A 25,773-nucleotide genomic window follows, 5' to 3' on the forward strand; every position below is an offset into this window, starting at 1 on the left:
TCTGTTATACTTAATATAATTATCTATCTATCTATCTATCTATCTATCTATCTATCTATCTATCTATCTAGCTAGCTAGCTAGCTGGCTAGCTATCTATCTATTTATCTATACAGATGTGCTTTATAGCTCTGAGAATATATAATACAACATTCAAACCGATGGATATTTTTTTAAGTAATTAAAAGTGTGATTATTTGGTTTATCCTGAAGTGTGTGTGTTTGTGTGTGTGTGTGTGTGCATGTATGCTGTACATGAACACTCGTTCATGTGCTAACGCAGTACATTTATACACGTCAAGAATAAATATATTGCATTGAAGGTTTTGGATGACACAAACTGCATGGGGTCCAGTGTGGGTGGAAGCTGGGTCTGAGTAACCGTGTGTCTTTCCTCAATTTCTGCCAGGAAATCAATGTTGTGTTCATCTAAACAGCCCCAGGTTTCACCCTGAGTGAGTAGAAACTAACTAAGAGATTGAATTAAGAAAGAAAGGAGATTAGGGTAAATCTTTCCTATAGTTGTGAGGTGACTGATACACAAAGTCATGGAGCAGTTGGACACTGGGAGATAATCAGAGGAATGGAGGTAGAAAATGTAATAAACCTTAAGTTTATTGTAATCTTTGAGCCACGAATGATGCACAGATGCACAGTGTAGCAGCAATGACACAAACTTCACTTCACAACAAGAGCAAAAAAAAAAACTAAAGTTCAAAATCAAGAAATAAAAAAATACAATGTTCTTTAAACTTTACAGGAAAAAACTATTTTTTTTTTTGCACTGTTTACAGTTTAAATAAATTAATACATAACAAAAACACACAAATAAATAAATTTGTGTGCGGAGGCAAAAACAAAACCAAAATAATTACAGGACCTTATTGAGCACCGTAAACGACCACGTGACCACCAGGCTACAGGGCAGGTCGTGTGATGACGCCTTATTATAGATGATTGGCTAGAACATTAAGCAAACCGTGTGCTAAATTAGCCAGTTTACATACAGAATGGGTGTGGTCAACAAACAGTACCGCAATCCAACAAACCAGTGGTTTTCATAGTAAAATGTTCTCACTTTCTATCTGTTCTCTCTCTGTCTCTCTCTCTCTCTCTCTCTCTCTCTCGCTCGCTCGCTCGCTCTCAGGATTGTCAGAAACACACAGCTGGAAATGGGAGATGCTCCTCCTAGAATCAATGCAGGTGATGTTGCTCCCATCAAAATATCAGTGAACCTCAGGAGGAGGATCCAGACGGATGTAAGTATCTCCTCAAATCAGATTGTTCAGCTGTTTCTGAACCACTGTGAACGAGTGTGTGAATGAGTGTATGAATGAGTGTATGAATGAGTGTATGAATGAGTGTATGAATGAGTGTGTGAGCAGGTGTGCCCATATGGAAAAGTTTAGTTAAAAACAGCTGTAAATCCTAAATGTTCCAACAGAATATTGTGAGGGACATTTATGCTGCAAAAAAACACAAATATAAAATGCATAATATGAATGTATTTGTAATCATATATGTTCTATAAGTCCTACATATGACTAAAGCCTTATAGATGTTCATGATGTAAAAACACAGGGAAAGATAATTGAATATGAAATCTGTACTTCACTCATGACTTTGTTCTTATCTTCACCTACGTGTGGTCTTTATGCCTATCGTCAATAATAGTCATACTGTATACTGAATATCAGTGTTGGGGGTAACGCGTTACAAGTAACGTGCATTACGTAATAATATTACTTTTCTGGAGTAACAAGTAAAGTAGCGCGTTACTTTATATATTTACACATTAATATCTGAGTTACTTTTAAAAAAAAGTGATGCGAGTTAGTTTTCAGTTAAATAATTTAGCATAAAAAAAAGGGGGCGGGCATATAAGGCATATATGGAAATGGAGACAGAACTAAAGAAAACTTTTGCCGACTTTCCACCACTGCAGCTCTACTGACTGCTCAGAATAAAAGTTTTCCGTGGGAGACACATGTACGATGCATCACAGAGGAGAAAGAGAGCAAATTCACAGCTCATTTGCTCTTTGTGGGAAGATAAACTGCCACGGTCACTGATAATAGCGCGAACTTTGTAAAAGCGTTCAGAATGTTTCAACCTGATGATGAAGCAGAGAATGATGTAGACGAGGACGAGGTAATGTTTACGGAATTGCACGATGTTTTACGAGATGACAGCGAAAGGTATGTTCTCCCTCCACATCACCGGTGTGCAGCCCACCCTTAACCTTATATACACGAACGATAGTTACATTCCTGAAGTGCAACTGGAAAGTGTTCAGCCTTGCGGTCAAAATTTAGTCGATCATCTTATTGTTCTCAGAAGTTACTAATAATTTTAAATGTTTAAGAAATGTCTTTTGCTTTAATATAACTGATTTCTTAATGGCAATTATCTATATTACACCTGTTACACCTGTAAGGCGTGAAAGAGATACAAGTAACGCAAAAGTAACGCAAAAGAAATATAACGCATTATATAGTAAAATATATAGTATATATATATATAGTAATATAGTTATATAGTAATATAACGCCGAGCATGCGCACTCCGTCTGTAGAGGACGTTTTTGAAAAGGCAGGAAAGTTTTCCAGTGATGTGCCGAGACAAAAGGCATAACACACAAAATTATGGATTTCATTGCCTTTTGAATTGAATTTTCATTTTGGTGCATGCCTAAAATATTATCGTTGGTGTGGCCCTCTGACACAATTCAGCTTTCTCATGTGGACCCTTGTAAAAATTAATTGCCCCCCCTGCGGTATATTCATCTCATGCACATGCGCATTTGAGGAAAATACCGTATTGAACTCAAGCGAAGTGAGCAAAGTCTGTGTTTTCTACCCTGAAAATACTTAATAATGATATAAATTATTCAGGTTGAAAATGCATCCCAGTTCTGGTGAAAAGATTAGATTTTTTCTGTTGATTACCGTGTTTCTTTATAAGGAACTCTGGTGAGTTTGTTTGTTTATTAACTATTTTAGTTAATCTGATATCAATCTTTCTCTATATCTGTACTAAAACCCAATTAGAGTTACCTATGAGGTTTGAGAAGTGTTTTTATGTATATTAAGAGAGTAAAATTTGTGAACAAAGCTAATAAGTCTGTATTGGTTAAATGATTTCATCATGTATGAGTATATACATAAAAATAAGTGAAAAAAAAGATGTTATATGACAATATTGTCACACATTTTTATACTTTAAGCTGTTTACATGTTCACATTGTCATACATTGAGTTATATTTGTACTGGTGGATATTTTTTGTAGCTTATGGTAAATATCTGTGTTTAAATGTTAAAATTAAGAGATCTGCTTAATGTTACTGCATTATTTTTGTGCAGATTGGGTTTTATGTTTGAATTCTGATTCTGCATCTTGACTTACTTTTGATTGGCGAGCCAGAGCCCTTTTTGATCTACACATGTGGAGTGAACCCTCACCCCCTTGTGGATTCACGGGATATAACAGCTAAGCTGTGATCTCACACACTCTCTACACACTACCCGGATAGGGAAAGAATTAACAAAAAACATTTACATTATTCACGTTTGAGAGCTATATTCACACACCAGATAAAAGAGACTTTGGGACATTTTATTTTATTTAATTGTATTTAATTTTATTTTATGTTTACTCCATCTTGAGCTCAATATCAAACCCTTTCTCTCATTTCATTGTGGTATTAAGTTGAGACAGAAAGAGTACCTGTTCGAATTGTGGGAATTGTTTATTTTTAAAGTTTTTTTTCTGAAAATCACAATTAAAGTGCTGGCTGTTAAAATTTATTTATAACTTGGCTCAGTGATATTCTTTTCTTCAGAGTCGAACCTAATTTACCTGTGAACTCTTGAGTATAAATCATTTATCATTCATTGTACAGTGTTACAGTATGAAACCTTAAAAATACTGCCATCTTTCAATATCACAACAGAGTTGTTCCTTTTCTTTGTCTTTGTATATGTTGTGCTGTGAATGACTTCTCCATTGACAACTTTTCTGTTATAGTAGCTGCCAGTAGAGGTCACGGGTACATCTAGCAATGCATGTAATGTGTTCATATCATTTTTAGACACAAGCTAATCTTTGGCACTCCAAGTGCAGTCACACTGTCATATCTAGCACAGTTCCTTATGTGATGTTTACTGGAGGTCATTTCTTTGTAGAATGATTTTATTTCAGGTGAGACATCAGGAGATGAGCAGGCCTTAGCTATGCGTGGCAATGCACAAGACCATGCTACCATTTTGCAAATCTGCTAAAGTACCCATTTTAATTCTCAAACATGAAGATCAAGAGCCTCATGAGCATGGTCAATATCTTCTTGACAAATGTCTGAACCTAGCAAAATGTGCATTTTAAAGCGCAGTGGCAAAGATACTTGTTTGGAAGTTTCCCCTTCAGGGCTGGAAAACGAATATTAAAGCCATTTCTGCCAATTGTGTGCTTTCCAAAACCTACGCTCAACAATAGACCATGGGATTCAGGAAAAAAATCTTGGAGGATTGATTGCTAAAAGATTTCCATCTACTCTTGAAGTGTCCAAACCAGTATACCATGGCTGACTGTAGCTTCCAATCTCACCTATTTGCACAGTTGTGTTGTGATCTCTAAGGTCTGGCATCTCCTCCAAACAAGGATACACTCACACAGTCCCAGTGCCTTTTCTCTCTTGAACACCTGGATGAAGTGTCCACACCCATACTCTCCATTAAACTGTTGGAACTTTTACAGCAAAGGTCGTGCAACAGCATCACATACAGCACATAATGCATAGACCTTTGTGTTTATATTGCATGATCTACTGGATCTGCCATTAAGGTCCCATTTAGCATTTATATTTAAAGTATTTACCAAAAGATATGTGTTAAGCTTTAATCTTGATCTACTTATTTTGAAACTCAACAACATTGCATTCCACTATGTCCTGAATTACGCATCACATGTTGCGTTCAGTTTATCTACACATTCAGAGACAATGTATGTAACAAAATGTGAACCAAAATTACAAACAAATGTCCTTATTTACCTGTGTAAGGATGGTCAGATCTGTTCATGTTATCAGACCCCGAGAACTGCCATACAACTTCATGAGGCCAGACCCAGAGAACTAACATGCAACAAAACAATAAACCTTCTAATCTAAGTAGAGGATCTCTTTGATCTGAGGAGCGAAAGCCATTTGTTCAGCTGCCCAGTCACCCATCCTTGAGCCCCCCTCTTTCCCTCCTGGGAAGAAGGCCGGATAATGGAAAGGTGACTGAGAAGATCCCAGAATTCAATTTACTTTACTTGAATAATGTATACATTTTACCTTCACACGTTTAGTATTATTTTAAAGGTCTCAGTGTGATTGAAAAATGATCTCAGTCCCATATCAGTAGATCAGACCCCAGATGTGGTAAATTCTGTCCTACTGACATAAGGTTTGCCCCAGAGAAGATCCTTACCAGGTGGTCTAGGTGAAACTTGGTTTTTAGGTCACATCCTGTCCCAAGAAAGGGTGTGCAAAGCTTTTATCACTTTGAATTTACAAGTGTTTACGATGGTTTGGGTATTTAAGGAAATTTGGTGATTCTTTAACATTTCCTTAGTAAACTGTATTGCTAAATTATTTAGTTTTATGCTGATCATGTATGTAACATTCATCTATTATTTGTTTTAAATGTAACATTTGATTATTGATTATTGCCTGGCAAATAAATGTAAAATTCTTGATTAACTCTGAAATTCCCTGAAATCATTTATGTCTAGTTGATTATGTAGTCTGGCGTTACCGCAAATCTGTGACCAGGATAGTACAAACTGAAGGCGGATGAACGGATGGAGCATAGAGCACAACGTCTGAGACCTTCTGATTTCTGACTATCTCTGTCTTTAGCAAGTTATAACTAAGTGACTTAAATACAGTATTCTTTATGCATGAGCAAGCATTGGCGTTTTTTTTTTTTTTTTTTTTTGATAAATGAGAGAAATGTGTATAAAGCAGCCAGAAACTCCTAAACACTCAGATGTACAAAGCTTCCCCAGGTTAAGCCCAAACTCTTCTCTGAAGATCTGAGTAGATCTGAGAACATTGGAATATTATGTGTTAATAATATGAGATGTGAGAATAGTCAAAAATATCCCAAAAGCAATTTCTTCCATTTAACAAATATACTTTTAAAATCAGATTACACCATTGTCTTTCCCACCCCTCAAAACCCCTAGGAGTACCTGCAGTTTAATACTGCCAACTTCCAATTATGGGGAAAATACCAATCTATTCCCAGTAGAGTCGCGCCTTTGAACTTGTAACTAAGCATACAAATCAGCGTCCATATTTTAAGTTCTTCCAGTTTTCAGAGTATGGTTAGGTTTAGGGTTATGAAAATGTATCTTGTATGTAACTAAATATATCAACAATCTGCTACAGCTAAAACATACATTATACTGCATGTAGATGATCAAGATGAACAAAATCGTGAGGATGTCACTTCATCTGGGATATTTTACTGTTATTGTGGAACAGCCAAGGCAGGGTTTTTATTTATAAACTACAATTCCCACTAGAGACGTGCAATAGAACTTAGAATAGAGTGATCAAAGAAATGTGACAATGTGCATAAGTTGAAACTATATAGTCTTTGGCAATTCTAGCACATGGAGATGTGATTATTTGTAAAGTTGAAGAGAAATGCATGATATGAAAAGGAAGATCCTCCATGGAGTCGACACTAATGGTGGTGAAGGGTGAAGAGCAATGCTGAAATCTGGATGAATGTAGAGCTCAGCCCTGATGAGCACAGTGGAAGGACACCTGGGTGAAGAAATTAAAAATATTTATTTCGATTTGTCAAATAAGAAAATAAATAAAAGAATTATGGAAAATGACATAAATAAACAAACTAACAGTATCATGTAATTTAATTAATATCAATTTTAATATGATCCATGAGGACCAAAATATCTGTTTTATATGTTTTATCTGTTTTATATCTTTGAGGATTCAAAATACAATACAAAACTTCAAATAGATAGATAGATAGATAGATAGATAGATAGATAGATAGATAGATAGATAGATAGATAGATAGATAGATAGATAGATTATAACAAACTCTTATAGTTTGTGTAATTTTAATAAAATTGAGATAAAATAAAAAAACTACTTCAGCGATTTTGTAGTAGTAAAATGCTACCATCTAGTGGTGATTTGAGAAACTGCAACTTGTCACCGGGCGGTATTTTTTTTGGTATTTTTGCTGTTTCCACACGGACGGTTTTTACTTGTCGGACCTGCGCTTCATGCCAGATTGTAGTGCTGATTTGAGACTTGGCGCATCAGTAAAAACAAATGTTTAGTGTTTATTTATCTGTGGATTTTCATTTCGATTTGTCAAATAAACAAATATAAAGTTAAATAAAACAATGGTATTTTATATTTATAGAATTAAATTCAATTGGTATTTGATAACTTATTACAATTATAAATATATAATAAAATACAGAATATATAATATAAACAAACACATATGCAATAAATGCAGTTAAATCTAGCATTTAATTGAAAACCATTTCATACAGAGTTTATTAAACACTTCGTTTTTAATCTGTAGTATGTCATCAGTCTTGACACATTGACCCTCTTTCAAGCTGACCCTTTCACAATAGTGCTCACATTTTTGGAAGAGATGCTAGCCACAGATATGGTCCATGGGGCTGACTTGTCAATGTGTCTCCTGTTTTTCTTTTGTTTGGAGAGAAGGAGAGCAGAACGTCACCAGCCTGAACTGAACATACTCTCACAAACTTGCGCTTGTGATTTTGGTATGACTTCTTCTGCATGCTCTGTGCTCTCTTTATGTTGCTAAGAACCGTCTCAATGTTACGAACGTAACCCTAGTTCCCCGAGGGAACGAGACGCTGCGTCGAAACGCTATGGGAACGCCCCTGCGTGACCACGCTCTGAACCACGTGTGAAATCTAGCCAATAGGCAAGCCGTGACGTCATAGACAGGCGACGTCGCGTAAACCAGGAAGCTACAAGATGGCTGTGCGGTGGTAGCGACATTAGCTTCTGCAAAGAGAGAAGGTAGCGCCGCGGGATGCAGGGGTGTGGCATGGAGCGCGGCGTCTCGTTCCCTCGGGGAACTAGGGTTACGTTGTAACCTTGAGACGTTCCCCTTCAGGAACTCGAGCTGCGTCGAACGCTATGGGAACGAGTGTCCAATCACGCCACACTGACCAGACCCTGCCAAAGAGTGAGGGCCTCGGCACCAGCACGTAGGACAGAGGAGCCCGGGGTGGCTCTGAGGTCGAGGCCATAGAACCTGACAAAGGCCAGCGGGTGGACCAACCCGCAGCGTCACAGATGTCCCGGAGTGACACTCATGTGCACCCGGCCGCAGAGGCCGCCACACTCGGCGGGCGAGCCCTGACCGCGATCGGGGCGGGGACCAGGACTCGCAGCCGAACAACTGCACCAACCACCTCCAAGGACTCGTCCTGTGGAGATAAGCACCCAGTGCTCGCACTGGACACAGCCAGGTCTCGTAACCCCTGGTCGGGGGCTATAACAGAGGAGGGCAGAATGCCTGTAACACGACACATCGTGTGGGAGCACCCGGCCCCATGTAAGAACACTCTGGGCATGCCAGGGGGCAACTCCAGGTGGGACGAGGCAACTGCCAAGTCCCAGACAGGCACTCCGAGTCGTGTCACCAATGGGACCTACCCAGCAAACACGGAAACCCTCAGGGTCGAAGGGTTAACCCTGCGGCAAACTGTACCTGCAAAACACCAGAACTGAACCGACCGGCAGTCATCTGGGTCCAAGTCATGGTGCTCACACCGTGACGCGAACAGTCGCCATCTTGCGGCGTACGACCTCCTCATGGAGGGAGCTCTGGAGTGGAGAGGGGCCTCTACTACCTCGGTAGAGAGAACAGCCGCTACAAACTGAGACCCCTCAGGGGCCACAGGCTCCACAACACCGGGCGGGTGAACCAGGGTTCCGCCCGCCAACAAGGTGCTACCGGAGGAGACAGACTCCCTACCGCAAAACTTTCCCAGAACTCCCGAGAGCAGCGCAATCGGGAAAAGCGTACAGGCGTAGCCTCGGCCAAGACCGTCCCACGGCAGCCACTGTCTCTAAAGGGCGTCTGCTCAGACATCCAACCGTCCCGGGATGTAACCGGCTCTAAATGAGAGGAGTTCGTCCCAGGACCACAAGAGGACCCCCTGCGCCCGTTGCTCGCAAGGGCGAGACCGGAGGTCCCCCCGGTGGACGATGTACGAGACCACCGCAGCATTGTCCGAGCGGACCAACACATAGCGATCTCTAAGGACTGGGAGGAAGTGTTGTAACCCCAACAACACTGCCAGCACCTCCCGGCAACCTATGTGCCACAAGAGACGCGGGCCGCTCCACAGACCTTGGGTGGAGTGGCCACTCATGACCGCTCCCCACCCCGTGATGGAAGCGCCCGTCGTTAGCGTTACGCGACGACAAGGAGTCCCTAAAACGGGGCCTCGGAACAGAAAGTAAGGTTCTACCATGCAACCAAGGCTCACGGGCACACCGTGAGACCTTGATGCGACGACACAGACTCCCTCAGGGGGAGAACCTACCGCCCCGGAGCCACCACTGGAGGGGCCACATGCGGACACTGCCGACATGAGACCCAGCAGCCTCTGGAACTGCCTCACAGTGACCAGGCGGCCTGCCCCTACCCTCCTGACTGCAGTGAGGATGACTACAAACCGGGCGGGAGACAACCGTGCCCGCAACTCGGCCGAGTCCCACACCACGCCGAGAAAGTGGCCCTCCGCGCTGGGAAAGTACACACAACCCGGCGTCTCAGTCCGAACCCCAGTACCTTCATGCAGGCGGGAACAGCACCTCAATGCCAAACCGCCAGGTGCTCTAACGAGCCACCATCAACCAATCGCTGATATAATACAGAACGCGGATGCCCTGAAGCCGCAGCGGGGTCAGTGCTGCGTTCACGCACTCTGTGAAGGCACGGGGTGAGGGCGCTAGGCCGCACGGAAGGACCGATATTGGTAAGCTTCGCCCCGAAAGCAACCTCAGGAACCTCCCGTGCGCGGTGAAGGACGGCTGCATGGGAGCATGCAACCTCCAGATCTAGCGCATGACAAATCAGTCCTTGGACTTGACCTGAGACACGACCTCTCTAAACGAGAAACCTGAACCCGAACCTCAAAAGTGAGTGGTTCAAGTAGCAGAGATCCAGAATGGGACGCAACCCACCGTCCTTCTTCGGAACAACGAAGCACGGGCTGTAGCAGCCTGACTCGCAAACTGAGGGGGGAACCACCTCGATGGCCCCTTTCCCCAGGAGTGTGCGCACTTCCTGTTCCAGGACCAGAGCCTGCACGGGTCCCGCCAGGGCGGGACACACCCCGTCGAGCCGGGGAGGAGAAGATGCGAACCGAATCGCGCAACCCTTCTTCACAGTACGCAGGACCCCCGAGAGACTCCAGGCAGCCCTAAGACTGACAAAGTCTCCACAGGGAGAACCAACCCCTCGGGGCTGGCCCCCGACCCACTCAGAGCGGCTGGAGCGGTGCTCTGCAGCCGACCACACCTCCTGAGAGGCGGCGGAACCCCCCGTCCTCAGCGATCATGCGGGCGGAATACGGGGAGCAAACCGCTGGAGAAGCTGCGCCCTGAACACGACCCGTGGCAGGGCTAACAGACAGTCCTCCTGAACCCAAACGGCAGGAGCAGCGTACTGCGGCCGTTGAAGCCTCCTGAGAGGCGGCGGAACCCCCCGTCCACAGCGATCATACGGGCGGAATACTGGGAGCAAACCGCTGGAGAAGCTGCGCCCTGAACACAACCCGTGGCAGGGCTAACAGACAGACCTCCTGAACCCGAACGGCAGGAGCAGCGTACTGCGGCCGTCGAAGCCCCCTGAGAGGCGGCGGATGACTCTCATCCGCAACGAACTGTCGAGCGGAAATAAGGAGTTAACCGCCAGAGGAGGCAGCGTCGAACACCCTGTGGCAGGGCCGACAGACCGGCCTCCCGGCGGTGCCAGGGAGGGACGAGCACCGTAGCATGAGGTGCGCACCGCCCTCCAAAATGCAAGCCATCAGGCCTACGCACCACAGCCCGTTCACCAGGCGGGGCGACCCTCAGGCCGTCCAGCCTCCTCGGGCTTAGAGAGTCGCCAGGGCCCTAGGACCGCCCCGCGGAGTCGGGTGGCAACACTCTCTCACCGGGCTATCTCGCTGTGCCTGGACGTACCAGGGCGCGGCTGCCGCTGAGCAGCCCCATCGGAGCAGCGAGGAACTACCACTGAAATGCCACCGCGGCCTCCTGAACCCGCCAGCAATCACCCTTACCCACAGCGTCACCAGGTCAGGCCAGGAGGGACACCATGACGCTCAGAAGGAAGCTCGCAACATCCCCCATAGCAGGCCAGCCTGGTATGCCTGCAACACACTCATCGTGTGGAAGCAACCTGTAGCCTGACCTGCCGCGCAGCGCTACCCACCAGAGCCAAGCGGCGCTCAGAGGCAAACCGATGGCCGTCACAGACGCAACACTCGGGGAGAGATAGCTAGCTAGCGTCTCTACCACAAGCGGCAATGTCCCGTAGCCGCGCCACGCAGCTCCAATAACATTCGCGCACAGCGAAAGAACATCGGAAAGCACGCGCGTCCACGGGCCTCCCAGGACCCAGACACCTCGGTGCGCAGATCAGGGGAGGCGCTGAGGCTGTGACACAGTGCAGGAAACGCACAACCAGCTCACTGGCGCGCTGCTCCCGCCACACGACCGCCAAGCTAATCCAGCTCGGACCGGCCCGTGCCACGACCACAAGGAGCTCCATATACAGCACAGGCTGTGAGGAGTCCGCAGGCTCGCCAGCATCCACCAGCTCAACCTCCTCGGAGAGAGAGACATGTAATGCTGCGCCGCCCGCACCGGGAGAAGAAGCAGCCGCCAGGCATGCTTCCCTAATTTCCCGAAATTTCATCCACCTCGGAGGAAGAAATACAGAGCACCGCGTCACACACACCGGAAAAGAACCGATACCAAACGAGCGCAATCCCGGGAACGGAGCTCGGCTAGCAGCCGGGAGCGCATAGCCACACGGCTAAAAGCTAACAGCCGATACCATCGAGAGCCAAAGCCGCGAGGAAGAGCGCCACCTCGGAGAGCGCTCTCTGAAATTCTCCCACCTCGGAGGAAGAATACGGAGCACCGCGTCACACACACCGGAAAAGAACCGATACCAAACGAGCGCAATCCCGGGAACGGGAGCTCGGCTAGCAGCCGGAGCGCATAGCCACACGGCTAAATGCTAACAGCCGATACCATCGAGAGCCAAAGCCGCGAGGAAGAGCGCCACCTCGGAGAGCGCTCCCAAATTCACCCACCTCGGAGGAAGAATACGGAGCACCGCGTCACACACACCGGAAAAGAACCGTTTCCAAACGAGCGCAATCCCCGGGGGACGGGAGCTCGGCTAGCAGCCGGGAGCGCATAGCCGCACGGCTAAATGCTAACAACCGATACCCTCGAGAGCCGACTAAGCACGCTCCTAAGCTAAGCAAACAACACATCGGCTGCGTGTCACCCCCCCCGAAATGAATCGGGCAAGCAGGAGACACGCAGACGGAATTTTGCCTGCATATAAGCTCATGACTGCACAGATAACACACTCAAAGCGCTTACCTGAACTAGCAGAAGCTAATGTCGCTACCACCGCACAGCCATCTTGTAGCTTCCTGGTTTACGCGACGTCGCCTGTCTATGACGTCACGGCTTGCCTATTGGCTAGATTTCACACGTGGTTCAGAACACCCAACAGGAAGTCGGGTATTTTTATGTGTATGAGCAAAATTTTGGTTGATTTTGCCATTTTCACATGTCGTATTTTAAGGAACTCCTCCTAGAGATTTGTTCAGATCAACACCAAATTTGGCAAGCATAATCTTAAGGCCTTTGCAATGTTAAATTGCGATGATCTACTGGATCTGCCATTAAGGTCCCATTTAGCATTTATATTTAAAGTATTTACCAAAAGATATGTGTTAAGCTTTAATCTTGATCTACTTATTTTGAAACTCAACAACATTGCATTCCACTATGTCCTGAATTACGCATCACATGTTGCGTTCAGTTTAACTACACATTCAGAGATAATGTATGTAACAAAATGTGAACCAAAATTACATACAAATGTCCTTATTTACCTGTGTAAGGATGGTCAGATCTGTTCATGTTATCAGACCCCGAGAACTGCCATACAACTTCATGAGGCCAGACCCAGAGAACTAACATGCAACAAAACAATAAACCTTCTAATCTAAGTAGAGGATCTCTTTGATCTGAGGAGCGAAAGCCATTTGTTCAGCTGCCCAGTCACCCATCCTTGAGCCCCCCTCTTTCCCTCCTGGGAAGAAGGCCGGATAATGGAAAGGTGACTGAGAAGATCCCAGAATTCAATTTACTTTACTTGAATAATGTATACATTTTACCTTCACACGTTTAGTATTATTTTAAAGGTCTCAGTGTGATTGAAAAAATGATCTCAGTCCCATATCAGTAGATCAGACCCCAGATGTGGTAAATTCTGTCCTACTGACATAAGGTTTGCCCCAGAGAAGATCCTTACCAGGTGGTCTAGGTGAAACTTGGTTTTTAGGTCACATCCTGTCCCAAGAAAGGGTGTGCAAAGCTTTTATCACTTTGAATTTACAAGTGTTTACGATGGTTTGGGTATTTAAGGAAATTTGGTGATTCTTTAACATTTCCTTAGTAAACTGTATTGCTAAATTATTTAGTTTTATGCTGATCATGTATGTAACATTCATCTATTATTTGTTTTAAATGTAACATTTGATTATTGATTATTGCCTGGCAAATAAATGTAAAATTCTTGATTAACTCTGAAATTCCCTGAAATCATTTATGTCTAGTTGATTATGTAGTCTGGCGTTACATAAATCTGTGACCAGGATAGTACAAACTGAAGGCGGATGAACGGATGGAGCATAGAGCACAACGTCTGAGACCTTCTGATTTCTGACTATCTCTGTCTTTAGCAAGTTATAACTAAGTGACTTAAATACAGTATTCTTTATGCATGAGCAAGCATTGGCGTTTTTTTTTTTTTTTTTTTTTTTTTTTTTGATAAATGAGAGAAATGTGTATAAAGCAGCCAGAAACTCCTAAACACTCAGATGTACAAAGCTTCCCAGGTGAAGCCAAACTCTTCTCTGAAGATCTGAGTAGATCTGAGAACATTAGAATATTATGTGTTAATAATATGAGATGTGAGAATAGTCAAAAATATCCCAAAAGCAATTTCTTCCATTTAACAAATATACTTTTAAAATCAGATTACACCATTGTCTTTCCCACCCCTCAAAACCCCTAGGAGTACCTGCAGTTTAATACTGCCAACTTCCAATTATGGAAAATACCAATCTATTCCCAGTAGAGTCGCCTTTGAACTTGTAACTAAGCATACAAATCAGCGTCCATATTTTAAGTTCTTCCAGTTTTCAGAGTATGGTTAGGTTTAGGGTTATGAAAATGTATCTTGTATGTAACTAAATATATCAACAATCTGCTACAGCTAAAACATACATTATACTGCATGTAGATGATCAAGATGAACAAAATCGTGAGGATGTCACTTCATCTGGGATATTTTACTGTTATTGTGGAACAGCCAAGGCAGGGTTTTTATTTATAAACTACAATTCCCACTAGAGACGTGCAATAGAACTTAGAATAGAGTGATCAAAGAAATGTGACAATGTGCATAAGTTGAAACTATATAGTCTTTGGCAATTCTAGCACATGGAGATGTGATTATTTGTAAAGTTGAAGAGAAATGCATGATATGAAAAGGAAGATCCCTCCATGGAGTCGACACTAATGGTGGTGAAGGGGTGAAGAGCAATGCTGAAATCTGGATGAATGTAGAGCTCAGCCCCTGATGAGCACAGTGGAAGGACACCTGGGTGAAGAAATTAAAAATATTTATTTCGATTTGTCAAATAAGAAAATAAATAAAAGAATTATGGAAAATGACATAAATAAACAAACTAACAGTATCATGTAATTTAATTAATATCAATTTTAATATGATCCATGAGGACCAAAATATCTGTTTTATATGTTTTATCTGTTTTATATCTTTGAGGATTCAAAATACAATACAAAACTTCAAATAGATAGATAGATAGATAGATAGATAGATAGATAGATAGATAGATAGATAGATAGATAGATAGATAGATAGATAGATAGATTATAACAAACTCTTATAGTTTGTGTAATTTTAATAAAAATTGAGATAAAATAAAAAAAAACTACTTCAGCGATTTTTGTAGTAGTAAAATGCTACCATCTAGTGGTGATTTGAGAAACTGCAACTTGTCACCGGGCGGTATTTTTTTTGGTATTTTTGCTGTTTCCACGGACGGTTTTACTTGTCGGACCTGCGCTTCATGCCAGATTGTAGTGCTGATTTGAGACTTGGCGCATCAGTAAAAACAAATGTTTAGTGTTTATTTATCTGTGGATTTTCATTTCGATTTGTCAAATAAACAAATATAAAGTTAAATAAAACAATGGTATTTTATATTTATAGAATTAAATTCAATTGGTATTTGATAACTTATTACAATTATAAATATATAATAAAATACAGAATATATAATATAAACAAACACATATGCAATAAATGCAGTTAAATCTAGCATTTAATTGAAAACCATTTCATACAGAGTTTATTAAACACTTCGTTTTTAATCTGTAGTATGTCATCAGTCTTGACACATTGACCCTCTTTCAAGCTGACCCTTTCACAATAGTGCTCACATTTTTGGAAGAGATGCTAGCCACAGAATATGGTCCATGGGGCTGACTTGTCAATGTGTCTCCTGTTTTCTTTTGTTTGGAGAGAAGGAGAGCAGAACGTCACCAGCCTGAACTGAACATACTCTCACAAACTTGCGCTTGTGATTTTGGTATGACTTCTTCTGCATGCTCTGTGCTCTCTTTATGTTGCTAAGAACCGTCTCAATGTTACGAACGTAACCCTAGTTCCCGAGGAGCAGGCGCTGCGTCAAACGCTATGGGAACGCCCCTGCGTGACCACGCTCTGAACCACGTGTGAAATCTAGCCAATAGGCAAGCCGTGGCGTCATAGACAGGCGGCGTCGCGTAAACCAGGAAGCTACAAGATGGCTGTGCGGTGGTAGCGACATTAGCTTCTGCAAAGAGAAGGTAAGCGCCGCGGGATGCAGGGTGTGGCATGGAGACGCAGCGTCTCGTTCCCTCGGGGAACTAGGGTTACGTTCGTAACCTTGAGACGTTCCCCTTCAGGAACTCGAGCTGCGTCGAACGCTATGGGAACGAGTGTCCAATCACGCCACACTGACCAGACCCTGCCAAAGAGTGAGGGCCTCGGCACCAGCACGTGGGACAGAGGAGCCCGGGTGGCTCTGAGGTCGAGGCCATAGAACCTGACAAAGGTCAGCGGGTGGACCAACCCGCAGCGTCACAGATGTCCCGGAGTGACACTCATGTGCACCCGGCCGCAGAGGCCGCCACACTCTGGCGGGGCGAGCCCTGACCGCGATCGGGCGGGGACCAGGACTCGCAGCCGAACAACTGCACCAACCACCTCAAGGACTCGTCCTGTGGAGATAAGCACCCAGTGCTCGCACTGGACACAGCCAGGTCTCGTAACCCCTGGTCGGGGGCTATAACAGAGGAGGGCAGAATGCCTGTAACACGACACATCGTGTGGGAGCACCCGGCCCCATGTAAGAACACTCTGGGCATGCCAGGGGGCAACTCCAGGTGGGACGAGGCAACTGCCAAGTCCCAGACAGGCACTCCAGTCGTGTCCCGGGCCACAGCCTCCGGCGCCCGGAGGAAACGTGTCACCAATGGGACCTACCCAGCAAACACGGAAACCCTCAGGGTCGAAGGGGTTAACCCTGCGGCAAACTGTACCTGCAAAAACACCAGAACTGAACCGACCGGGCAGTCATCTGGGTCCAAGTCATGGTGCTCACACCGTGGCGAACAATCGCCATCTTGCGGCGTACGACCTCCTCATGGAGGGAGCTCTGGAGTGGAGAGGGGCCTCTACTACCTCGGTAGAGAGAACAGCCGCTACAAACTGAGACCCCTCAGGGGCCACAGGCTCCACAACACCGGGCGGGGGTGAACCAGGGTTCCGCCCGCCAACAAGGTGCTACCCGGAGGAGACAGACTCCCTACCGGCAAAACTTTCCCAGAACTCCCGAGAGCAGCGCAATCGGGAAAAGCGACAGGCGTAGCCTCGCCAAGACCGCCCCACGGCAGCCACTGTCTCGACAGGGCGTCTGCTCAGACATCCAACCGTCCCGGGATGTAACCGGCTCTAAATGAGAGGAGTTCGTCCCAGGACCACAAGAGGACCCCCTGCGCCCGTTGCTCGCAAGGCGAGACCGAGGTCCCCGGTGGGCGATGTGCGAGACCACCGCAGCATTGTCGGCGGACCAACACATAGCGATCTCTAAGGACTGGGAGAAAGTGTTGTAACTCCAACAACACTGCCAGCACCTCCCGGCAACCTATGTGCCACAAGAGGCGCGGGCGCTCCACAGACCTGGGTGGAGTGGCCACTCATGACCGCTCCCACCCCGTGATGGGCGCCCGTCGTTAGCGTTACGCGGCGACAAGGAGTCCCTAAAGCGGGGCCTCGGAACAGAAAGTAAGGTTCTACCATGCAACCAAGGCTCACGGGCACACCGTGAGACCTTGATGTGATGACACAGACTCCCTCAGGGGAGAACCTACCGCCCGGAGCCACCACTGGAGGGGCCACATGCGGACACTGCCGACATGAGACCCAGCAGCCTCTGGAACTGCCTCACAGTGACCAGGCGGCCTGCCCCTACCCTCCTGACTGCAGTGAGGATGACTACAAACCGGGCGGGAGACAACCGTGCCCGCAACTCGGCCGAGTCCCACACCACGCCGAGAAAGTGGCCCTCCGTGCTGGGAAAGTACACACAACCCGGCGTCTCAGTCCGAACCCCAGTACCTTCATGCAGGCGGGAACAGCACCTCAATGCCAAACCGCCAGGTGCTCTAACGAGCCACCATCAACCAATCGCTGATATAATACAGAACGCGGATGCCCTGAAGCCGCAGCGGGGTCAGTGCTGCGTTCACGCACTCTGTGAAGGCACGGGGTGAGGGCGCTAGGCCGCACGGAAGGACCGATATTGGTAAGCTTCGCCCCGAAAGCAACCTCAGGAACCTCCCGTGCGCGGTGAAGGCGGCTGCATGGGAGCATGCAACCTCCAGATCTAGCGTATGACAAATCAGTCCTTGGACTTGACCTGAGACACGACCTCTCTAAACGAGAAACCTGAACCCGAACCTCAAAAGTGAGTGGTTCAAGTAGCAGAGATCCAGAATGGGACGCAACCCACCGTCCTTCTTCGGAACAACGAAGCACGGGCTGTAGCAGCCTGACTCGCAAACTGAGGGGGGAACCACCTCGATGGCCCCTTTCCCCAGGAGTGTGCGCACTTCCTGTTCCAGGACCAGAGCCTGCACGGGTCCCGCCAGGGCGGGACACACCCCGTCGAGCCGGGGAGGAGAAGATGCGAACCGAATCGCGCAACCCTTCTTCACAGTACGCAGGACCCCCGAGAGACTCCAGGCAGCCCTAAGACTGACAAAGTCTCCACAGGAGAACCAACCCCTCGGGCTGGCCCCGACCCACTCAGAGCGGCTGGGCGGTGCTCTGCAGCCGACCACACCTCCTGAGAGGCGGCGGAACCCCGTCCGCAGCGATCATACGGGCGGAATACGGGGAGCAAACCGCTGGAGAAGCTGCGCCCTGAACACGACCCGTGGCAGGGCTAACAGACAGTCCTCCTGAACCCAAACGGCAGGAGCAGCGTACTGCGGCCGTTGAAGCCTCCTGAGAGGCGGCGGAACCCCCCGTCCACAGCGATCATACGGGCGGAATACTGGGAGCAAACCGCTGGAGAAGCTGCGCCCTGAACACAACCCGTGGCAGGGCTAACAGACAGACCTCCTGGACCCGAGCGGCAGGAGCAGCGTACTGCGGCCGTTGAAGCCTCCTGAGAGGCGGCGGATGACTCTCATCCGCAACGAACTGTCGAGCGGAAATAAGGGAGTTAACCGCCAGAGGGAGGCAGCGTCCCGAACACCCTGTGGCAGGGCCGACAGACCGGCCTCCCGGCGGTGCCAGGGAGGGACGAGCACCGTAGCATGAGGTGCGCACCGCCTCAAAATGCAAGCCATCAGGCCTCGCACCACAGCCCGTTCACCAGGGGCCGTCCAGCCCCTCCTCGGGCTTAGAGAGTCGCCAGGGGCCCTAGGACCGCCCCGCGGAGTCGGGTGGCAACACTCTCTCACCGGGCTATCTCGCTGTGCCTGGGCGTACCAGGCGCGGCTGCCGCTGAGCAGCCCCATCGGAGCAGCGAGGAACTACCACTGAAATGCCACCGCGGCCTCCTGAACCCGCCAGCAATCACCCTTACCCACAGCGTCACCAGGTCAGGCCAGGAGGGACACCATGACGCTCAGAAGGAAGCTCGCATCATCCCCCATAGCAGGCCAGCCTGGTATGCCTGCAACACACTCATCGTGTGGAAGCAACCTGTAGCCTGACCTGCCGCGCAGCTACCAGAGCCAAGCGGCGTAGGCAAACCGATAGCCGTCACAGGCGCAACACTCGGGAGAGATAGCTAGCTAGCGTCTCTACCACAAGCGGCAATGTCCGTAGCAGCGCCATGCAGCTCAATAACATTCGCGCTGGCGAAAGAACATCGGAAAGCACGCGCGTCCACGGGCCTCCCAGGACCCAGACACCTCGGTGCGCAGATCAGGGGAGGCGCTGAGGCTGTGACACAGTGCAGGAAACGCACAACCAGCTCACTGGCGCGCTGCTCCGCCACCACGACCGGCCAAGCTAATCCAGCTCGGACCGGCCCGTGCCACGACCACAAGGAGCTCTATATACAGCACAGGCTGTGAGGAGTCCGCAGGCTCGCCAGCATCCACCAGCTCAACCTCCTCGGAGAGAGAGACATGTAATGCTGCGCCGCCCGCACCGGGAGAAGAAGCAGCCGCCAGGCGTGCTTTCCCTAATGTCCCGAAATTTATTCCACCTCGGAGGAAGAAATACGGAGCACCGCGTCACACACACCGGGAAAAGAACCGATACCAAACGAGCGCAATCCCCGGGGAACGGGAGCTCGGCTAGCAGCCGGGAGCGCATAGCCACACGGCTAAAAGCTAACAGCCGATACCATCGAGAGCCAAAGCCTCGAGGGAGAGCGCTCACCTCGGAGAGCGCTCTCTGAAATTCTCCCACCTCGGAGGAAGAATACGGAGCACCGCGTCACACACACCGGGGGAAGAACCGATACCAAACGAGCGCAATCCCGGGAACGGAGCTCGGCTAGCAGCCGGGAGCGCATAGCCACACGGCTAAATGCTAACAGCCGATACCATCGAGAGCCAAAGCCGCGAGGAAGAGCGCTCACCTCGGAGAGCGCTCTCTGAAATTCTCCCACCTCGGAGGAAGAATACGGAGCACCGCGAACGCACCGGGGGAAGAACCGTTACCAAACGAGCGCAATCCCCGGGGAACGGGAGCTCGGCTAGCAGCCGGGAGCGCATAGCCACACGGCTAAATGCTAACAACCGATACCCTCGAGAGCCGACTAAGCACGCTCCTAAGCTAAGCAAACAACACATCGGCTGCGTGTCACCCCCCCCGAAATGAATCGGGGCAAGCAGGAGACACGCAGACGGAATTTTGCCTGCATATAAGCTCATGACTGCACAGATAACACACTCAAAGTGCTTACCTGAACGAGCAGAAGCTAATGTCGCTACCACCGCACAGCCATCTTGTAGCTTCCTGGTTTACGCGACGTCGCCTGTCTATGACGTCACGGCTTGCCTATTGGCTAGATTTCACACGTGGTTCAGAGCGTGGTCACGCAGGGGCGAGTTCCTGAAGGGGAACTACAAATGAGAAGAGTACACAGAATTGAAAACCCGTTGAAAATAAATACAGATATATCCTGTCTCTTCTCGTGATAGAATTTTTTAAACCAACAGATCAATGGAGTCTCAGTCTGGCCAACGTAGATCAATTAGGTACTAGTGATGGTATCGATTAAGGCAGAAAATGGCAAATATACAGTGTAACAAAGACAAAAAGGTCTAATTCGGATAGTAAGTCACTACTTCATGTACCTTTCATTTTCTAATACAAACCGTTTCATTAAGACGTTTCATCTCATTGACTCTGGTGTCAGTGTCATCATCTGGATCAGCAACTTCAACGCCATGTTCCTTCGAAAGTGGATGTGGCAGAACCGGCTCAATAGCGCCACCTATACGCATTCAACGGTGTGTGGCTCGAGCTATGTTTCACATACATGTCCGAAAATCGGAACACACATGTAACACACTAAGTACGAAATCCGACACCCAACAGGAAGTCGGGTATTTTTATGTGTATGAGCAAAATTTTGGTTGATTTTGCCATTTTCACATGTCGTATTTTAAGGAACTCCTCCTAGAGATTTGTTCAGATCAACACCAAATTTGGCAAGCATAATCTTAAGGCCTTTGCAATGTTAAATTGCGAAGATCTAGATCTAGTTTTCTTTAAAGGCGTGTCCTTGGTGGTCTGACAAATTTCGACGATTCGCCATGCAAACGGAAGTTGCTATAACTTGGACATACAATGTCCAATCTGCCCCAAACTTCACATGATTGATAAGACTCCTGATCTAACCAGATCTCCATTTCCATATTTAGTAATAGTGATAGCGCCACCTGCTGGCAACAGAAAGTGTCATGTTTTACTGTGCAATGAACTACTCCTAGAAATTTAATGCCATCCACCTTTTTTTTGGCCAGTCTTATCTTAAGTCCTTTGCGCTAGTGAATTGTGAAGATCTTGAGCGTTCGTTAAAGGGCGTGTCCATGGCGCCGTGACAAATTTCAATGTCTTACCATAGGAATACAGTTGAGATTTGTTCAGATCAACACCACATTTGCTACGCATAATCTAAAGGCCTTTGCAATGTTATATTGCGAAGATCTAGAGATTTTGTCGAAGGGCATGTCCATGGTGGTCTGACAAAATTCGAGGATTCACCATAAAAAAGGGAAGTTGCTATAACTCGGACATACAATGTCCAATCTGCCCCAAACTTCACAGGATTGATAAGACTCTTTTTCCATATTTAGTTATATTTATAGCGCCACCTGCTGGAAACAAGAAGTGTGGCACTTTGAAATGACTGTGCCATAATTCTCCTGTCTTCACTGTTTTCCTCAGGCCACCGGGTGGCGGTGGTGCGAGGGCCCGCACATCGCTGCTTGCAGCTTTAATTATTATTATTATTATTATATTTTAATATTGACTACTAATATATGTAACACATTCTGACTGTCCACTTGATAAATGTTTGTTTTATCAAGTGAACAGTCAGAATGTGTAACATATTAGTAGTCAATGTTATTATCATTATTATTATTACTAATATATTTTAATATCTAATGCCCTGTATCTATTAACTTAAGCAAGACTTACTGTAAGTAAATGAATCAGCAGGAGGAGCAGCTCAGTGAGAAATGTCCAGTATATAATTAAACTAATATACAGCAATCACACTAAACCATATGATATCTTCTACATCTCCATGGTTAAGCAATGAGGCGCTTCCAAGCAAAGAATGCAGTAACGTCAGATCCGGTGTTATGCGCTAAAATGCTCCCCTGCCACAGACTGCACCAATTTTTTATTTCTTTATTTTTTGTGAATGCAATGCGCTACTGTAGATGATAAACCTTTAAGATAAAACTTTATTTGTGGGGAAATTTCTAAAAAGTGCTGTAGAAAGAAAGAAAGAAAGAAAGAAAGAAAGAAAGAAAGAAAGAAGAGTAAATAAAACTTCATTTATTTTTCTTCTATACTTTATATAAAATGATAGTTTTATGGGTGTTTTTGTAGGAAATATTATATAATACATCATATACATATTATATACATCCAGGTGTGTGTGTGTGTGTGTGTGTGTGTGTGTGTGCAGGCACTAAAGATGGCACTGATCCCATACTGGGTTGATCACCTGATACTAGTAAGAAATGGAGATCAGATCAGAGAGAAAATAAAGAATGGATTGGGTCTGATCCTGTAGCATAAAGATAGAAACTCTATTAAATACTAACTAAAGGACAAAGTAATACATGTGATTTGAACTCCTTCTGCTCTGGGCTTTTTCACATCAACTCCTCAGATCCTGTAGATAAACGTGTTCTCGGTTTGCAGACACAGAAATGCAGGAACACTGGAGTCTTCACACACAATTGTTCATCACCATTAAACACTAGAAGAGAAAGAAGTGAATCAATAACAGAAAACTAGAAGGAGGTGTTTGATGATCAGCAGCAGGTAATTATCTCTGCTTCAAGGAAACCAGGATTTGATTCCAGTGTATCATTTGTCCTTTAACATTTCTTCATGCTTATATAATATCTTTGGTAGAACATTTAGTGAGAACAAATGAGAAGGTGCAGAAGATAGAAGAGGAACATGAACAGATATTTGCATCACATCACTGCACTTCTCCAATCCCAGGCTGTAGAGTAGCCTGATGTAGTAAATAACACTAATGTAGTAAATAACACTAATGTAGTAAATAACACTAATCACTACATCAGTTTTAGTGTTTATATAAAACAGATTATTACTCACTTCAGTGTCTGTAGTTTGTAACGTTCATCATCCTTCAGATCAGATAGAATCTTCACTCCTGAGTCTCCCACTTTATTCCTATGCAGATCCAGTTGTCTCAGGTGTGAGGGGTTTGATCTCAGAGATGAAGCGAGAGCAGCACAGCCTTCATCTGATACTCCACAATCATACAACCTGCAGATACACAATGACACACACTTCACTCTCTCAGTTTGTATATATTACACATCCTTTGTGTTCTTATCACTAGAAAGAGAGAGAAAACAAGAGAGGGAGAGGAAGGGAAGGAGGAAGGGATGGAGGAAAAAGAGAGAGGAAAAACGAGAGAGAGAGAGAGAGAGAGAGGGGGGCAGGGAGGGAGGGAGGGATGAAGGGAGAAAGACTTTTTTGACTTTTACACCTCCCTTATTTAACTAAGCATAGGTGATGTTATGTTCTGGATGGTATCAGGTATTAGGACATAAAAGTTAAATAAATAGATAAATAGTCAAATATAATGGATAAATAAATAAATAAATAAATAAATAAATAAATAAATAAATAAATAAATAAATAAACAAACAAACAAACAAACAAACAACATTAAATAGACACCAATGAAACAAGACAATGCTAGTAAAAGATTGGGGTTGGTGTAATCGTTTAGCTGAGCTCTGGTGCAAAGTACAATTCTTTTTATTTTAAGGAACAAAGAGCTTCTCCACAACACCACACAGTCTCAAACATTTTCAGATCCCCCATATTCTTGTAAACGTTAAAATCAACAATCCTGAATTTTGTAAGCCTGGAGAAGATTCTAATGGCATCACAGTCAGTGTGTTCAGCCATTTTGTTTTTCCTGCTCAGATACATTGCCATTTTTGCTTGACCAAAAATAAAATTAATCAACTGACACATAAACATATTTCTTCTGATGTATGTAAAACCCCGAATAAAACTCTGTAGAGTAAAAGTCACATTAAAAGAACTTAAAATATGTTTTAAAAACTCAAAAAAGGACTGTAACCTGAAGCAGTGTACGAAAGCATGGATAACAGTTTCTCTCTGTAAACAAAACGGAAAGTCTTATAAAACATTGGGGTTTAAAATAGAAATAAAATAGTTTATAGAGATTAATTGCAGTGTAAAATCCTCCACTGGAGGTCAGCAGCTTTTTTAGGTAATGGTGGTTTGTAAAGTGCCTCCACTCTGATTTAATATCATTGTTAAAACCAAAAACATTTCTCCACTGGGGGTCCACCCTCCCACTCAGTTTTTTCTTGTTTAAAACCTTAACACAGGCCCTGCAGAGCAGCTTCCCTGTCACTGTCCCAAAGTTCATCTCCTATTCACCCCTGCACTCCAGAAGGGGCCACCACATCCGTCGAGGTCAGGAGCGATGTCCAGCTTGGGAAAGGGTTCTTTCTCTGCAGGACCGCTCTTGCAGATTTTTAAGTCCTTCAGCTGAACACGCTCCTCTGCTGTTAGTGTAGACATCCATTGGTGTAGGAGCTGGTTAGAGTAGTCTTATACGTGAAGCCAGGTCCTCCCCTCATGACAGGTCTTTCCCTGCGACGTTCACCAGCTGAAGGCTTGTGACGATCGACAATCCTTTAGGAGATCAAGGCTCTGAACAGTGTGGGGGTGGTCTGGGGCATAGCCATCATTTCAAAAGTGGGTGGGACGAAATGTCTAGTGTTACCTGTTTGTTTTTTTCAGTTAACCCTTGTGTAATTGACAGGTTTTATTTTTAATTATATTGTTTTGCTTTATATGCTTTATGAATATATACAATTATAAAACAGAAAGAACAAAATAAATACAACAGCTTGCCACTGGGACAGTGCCCTTAAAAGGACATCTTTGTACCTTATTTACCCACAAAATGTATAGTTGTACATTAAGGTACACATTGGTACTCTAAGGTAGTAATGTGTACCTTTTTAAGTATAAAATACAAAGATGTCCTTATAATGGT

General features: G+C 45.6%; 1 protein-coding gene across 1 annotated transcript in view; it reads right to left on the reverse strand.

The window, feature by feature from the left end:
• Positions 1-25,773, reverse strand: part of LOC124376847 (ribonuclease inhibitor-like) — a gene marked incomplete at its 5' end in the record, with an annotated part of 67,355 nt that overhangs the window by 29,455 nt on the left and 12,127 nt on the right. The window contains 2 exons of the mRNA XM_046836149.1: positions 2,220-2,241; positions 23,817-23,990. Of these exons, the coding sequence (XP_046692105.1) occupies positions 2,220-2,241; positions 23,817-23,990 (196 nt within the window). The remainder of the gene's footprint in view (positions 1-2,219; positions 2,242-23,816; positions 23,991-25,773) is intronic.

The sequence above is a fragment of the Silurus meridionalis genome, chromosome 23 (genome assembly GCF_014805685.1).
Source record: "Silurus meridionalis isolate SWU-2019-XX chromosome 23, ASM1480568v1, whole genome shotgun sequence".
NCBI lineage: Eukaryota > Metazoa > Chordata > Actinopteri > Siluriformes > Siluridae > Silurus > Silurus meridionalis.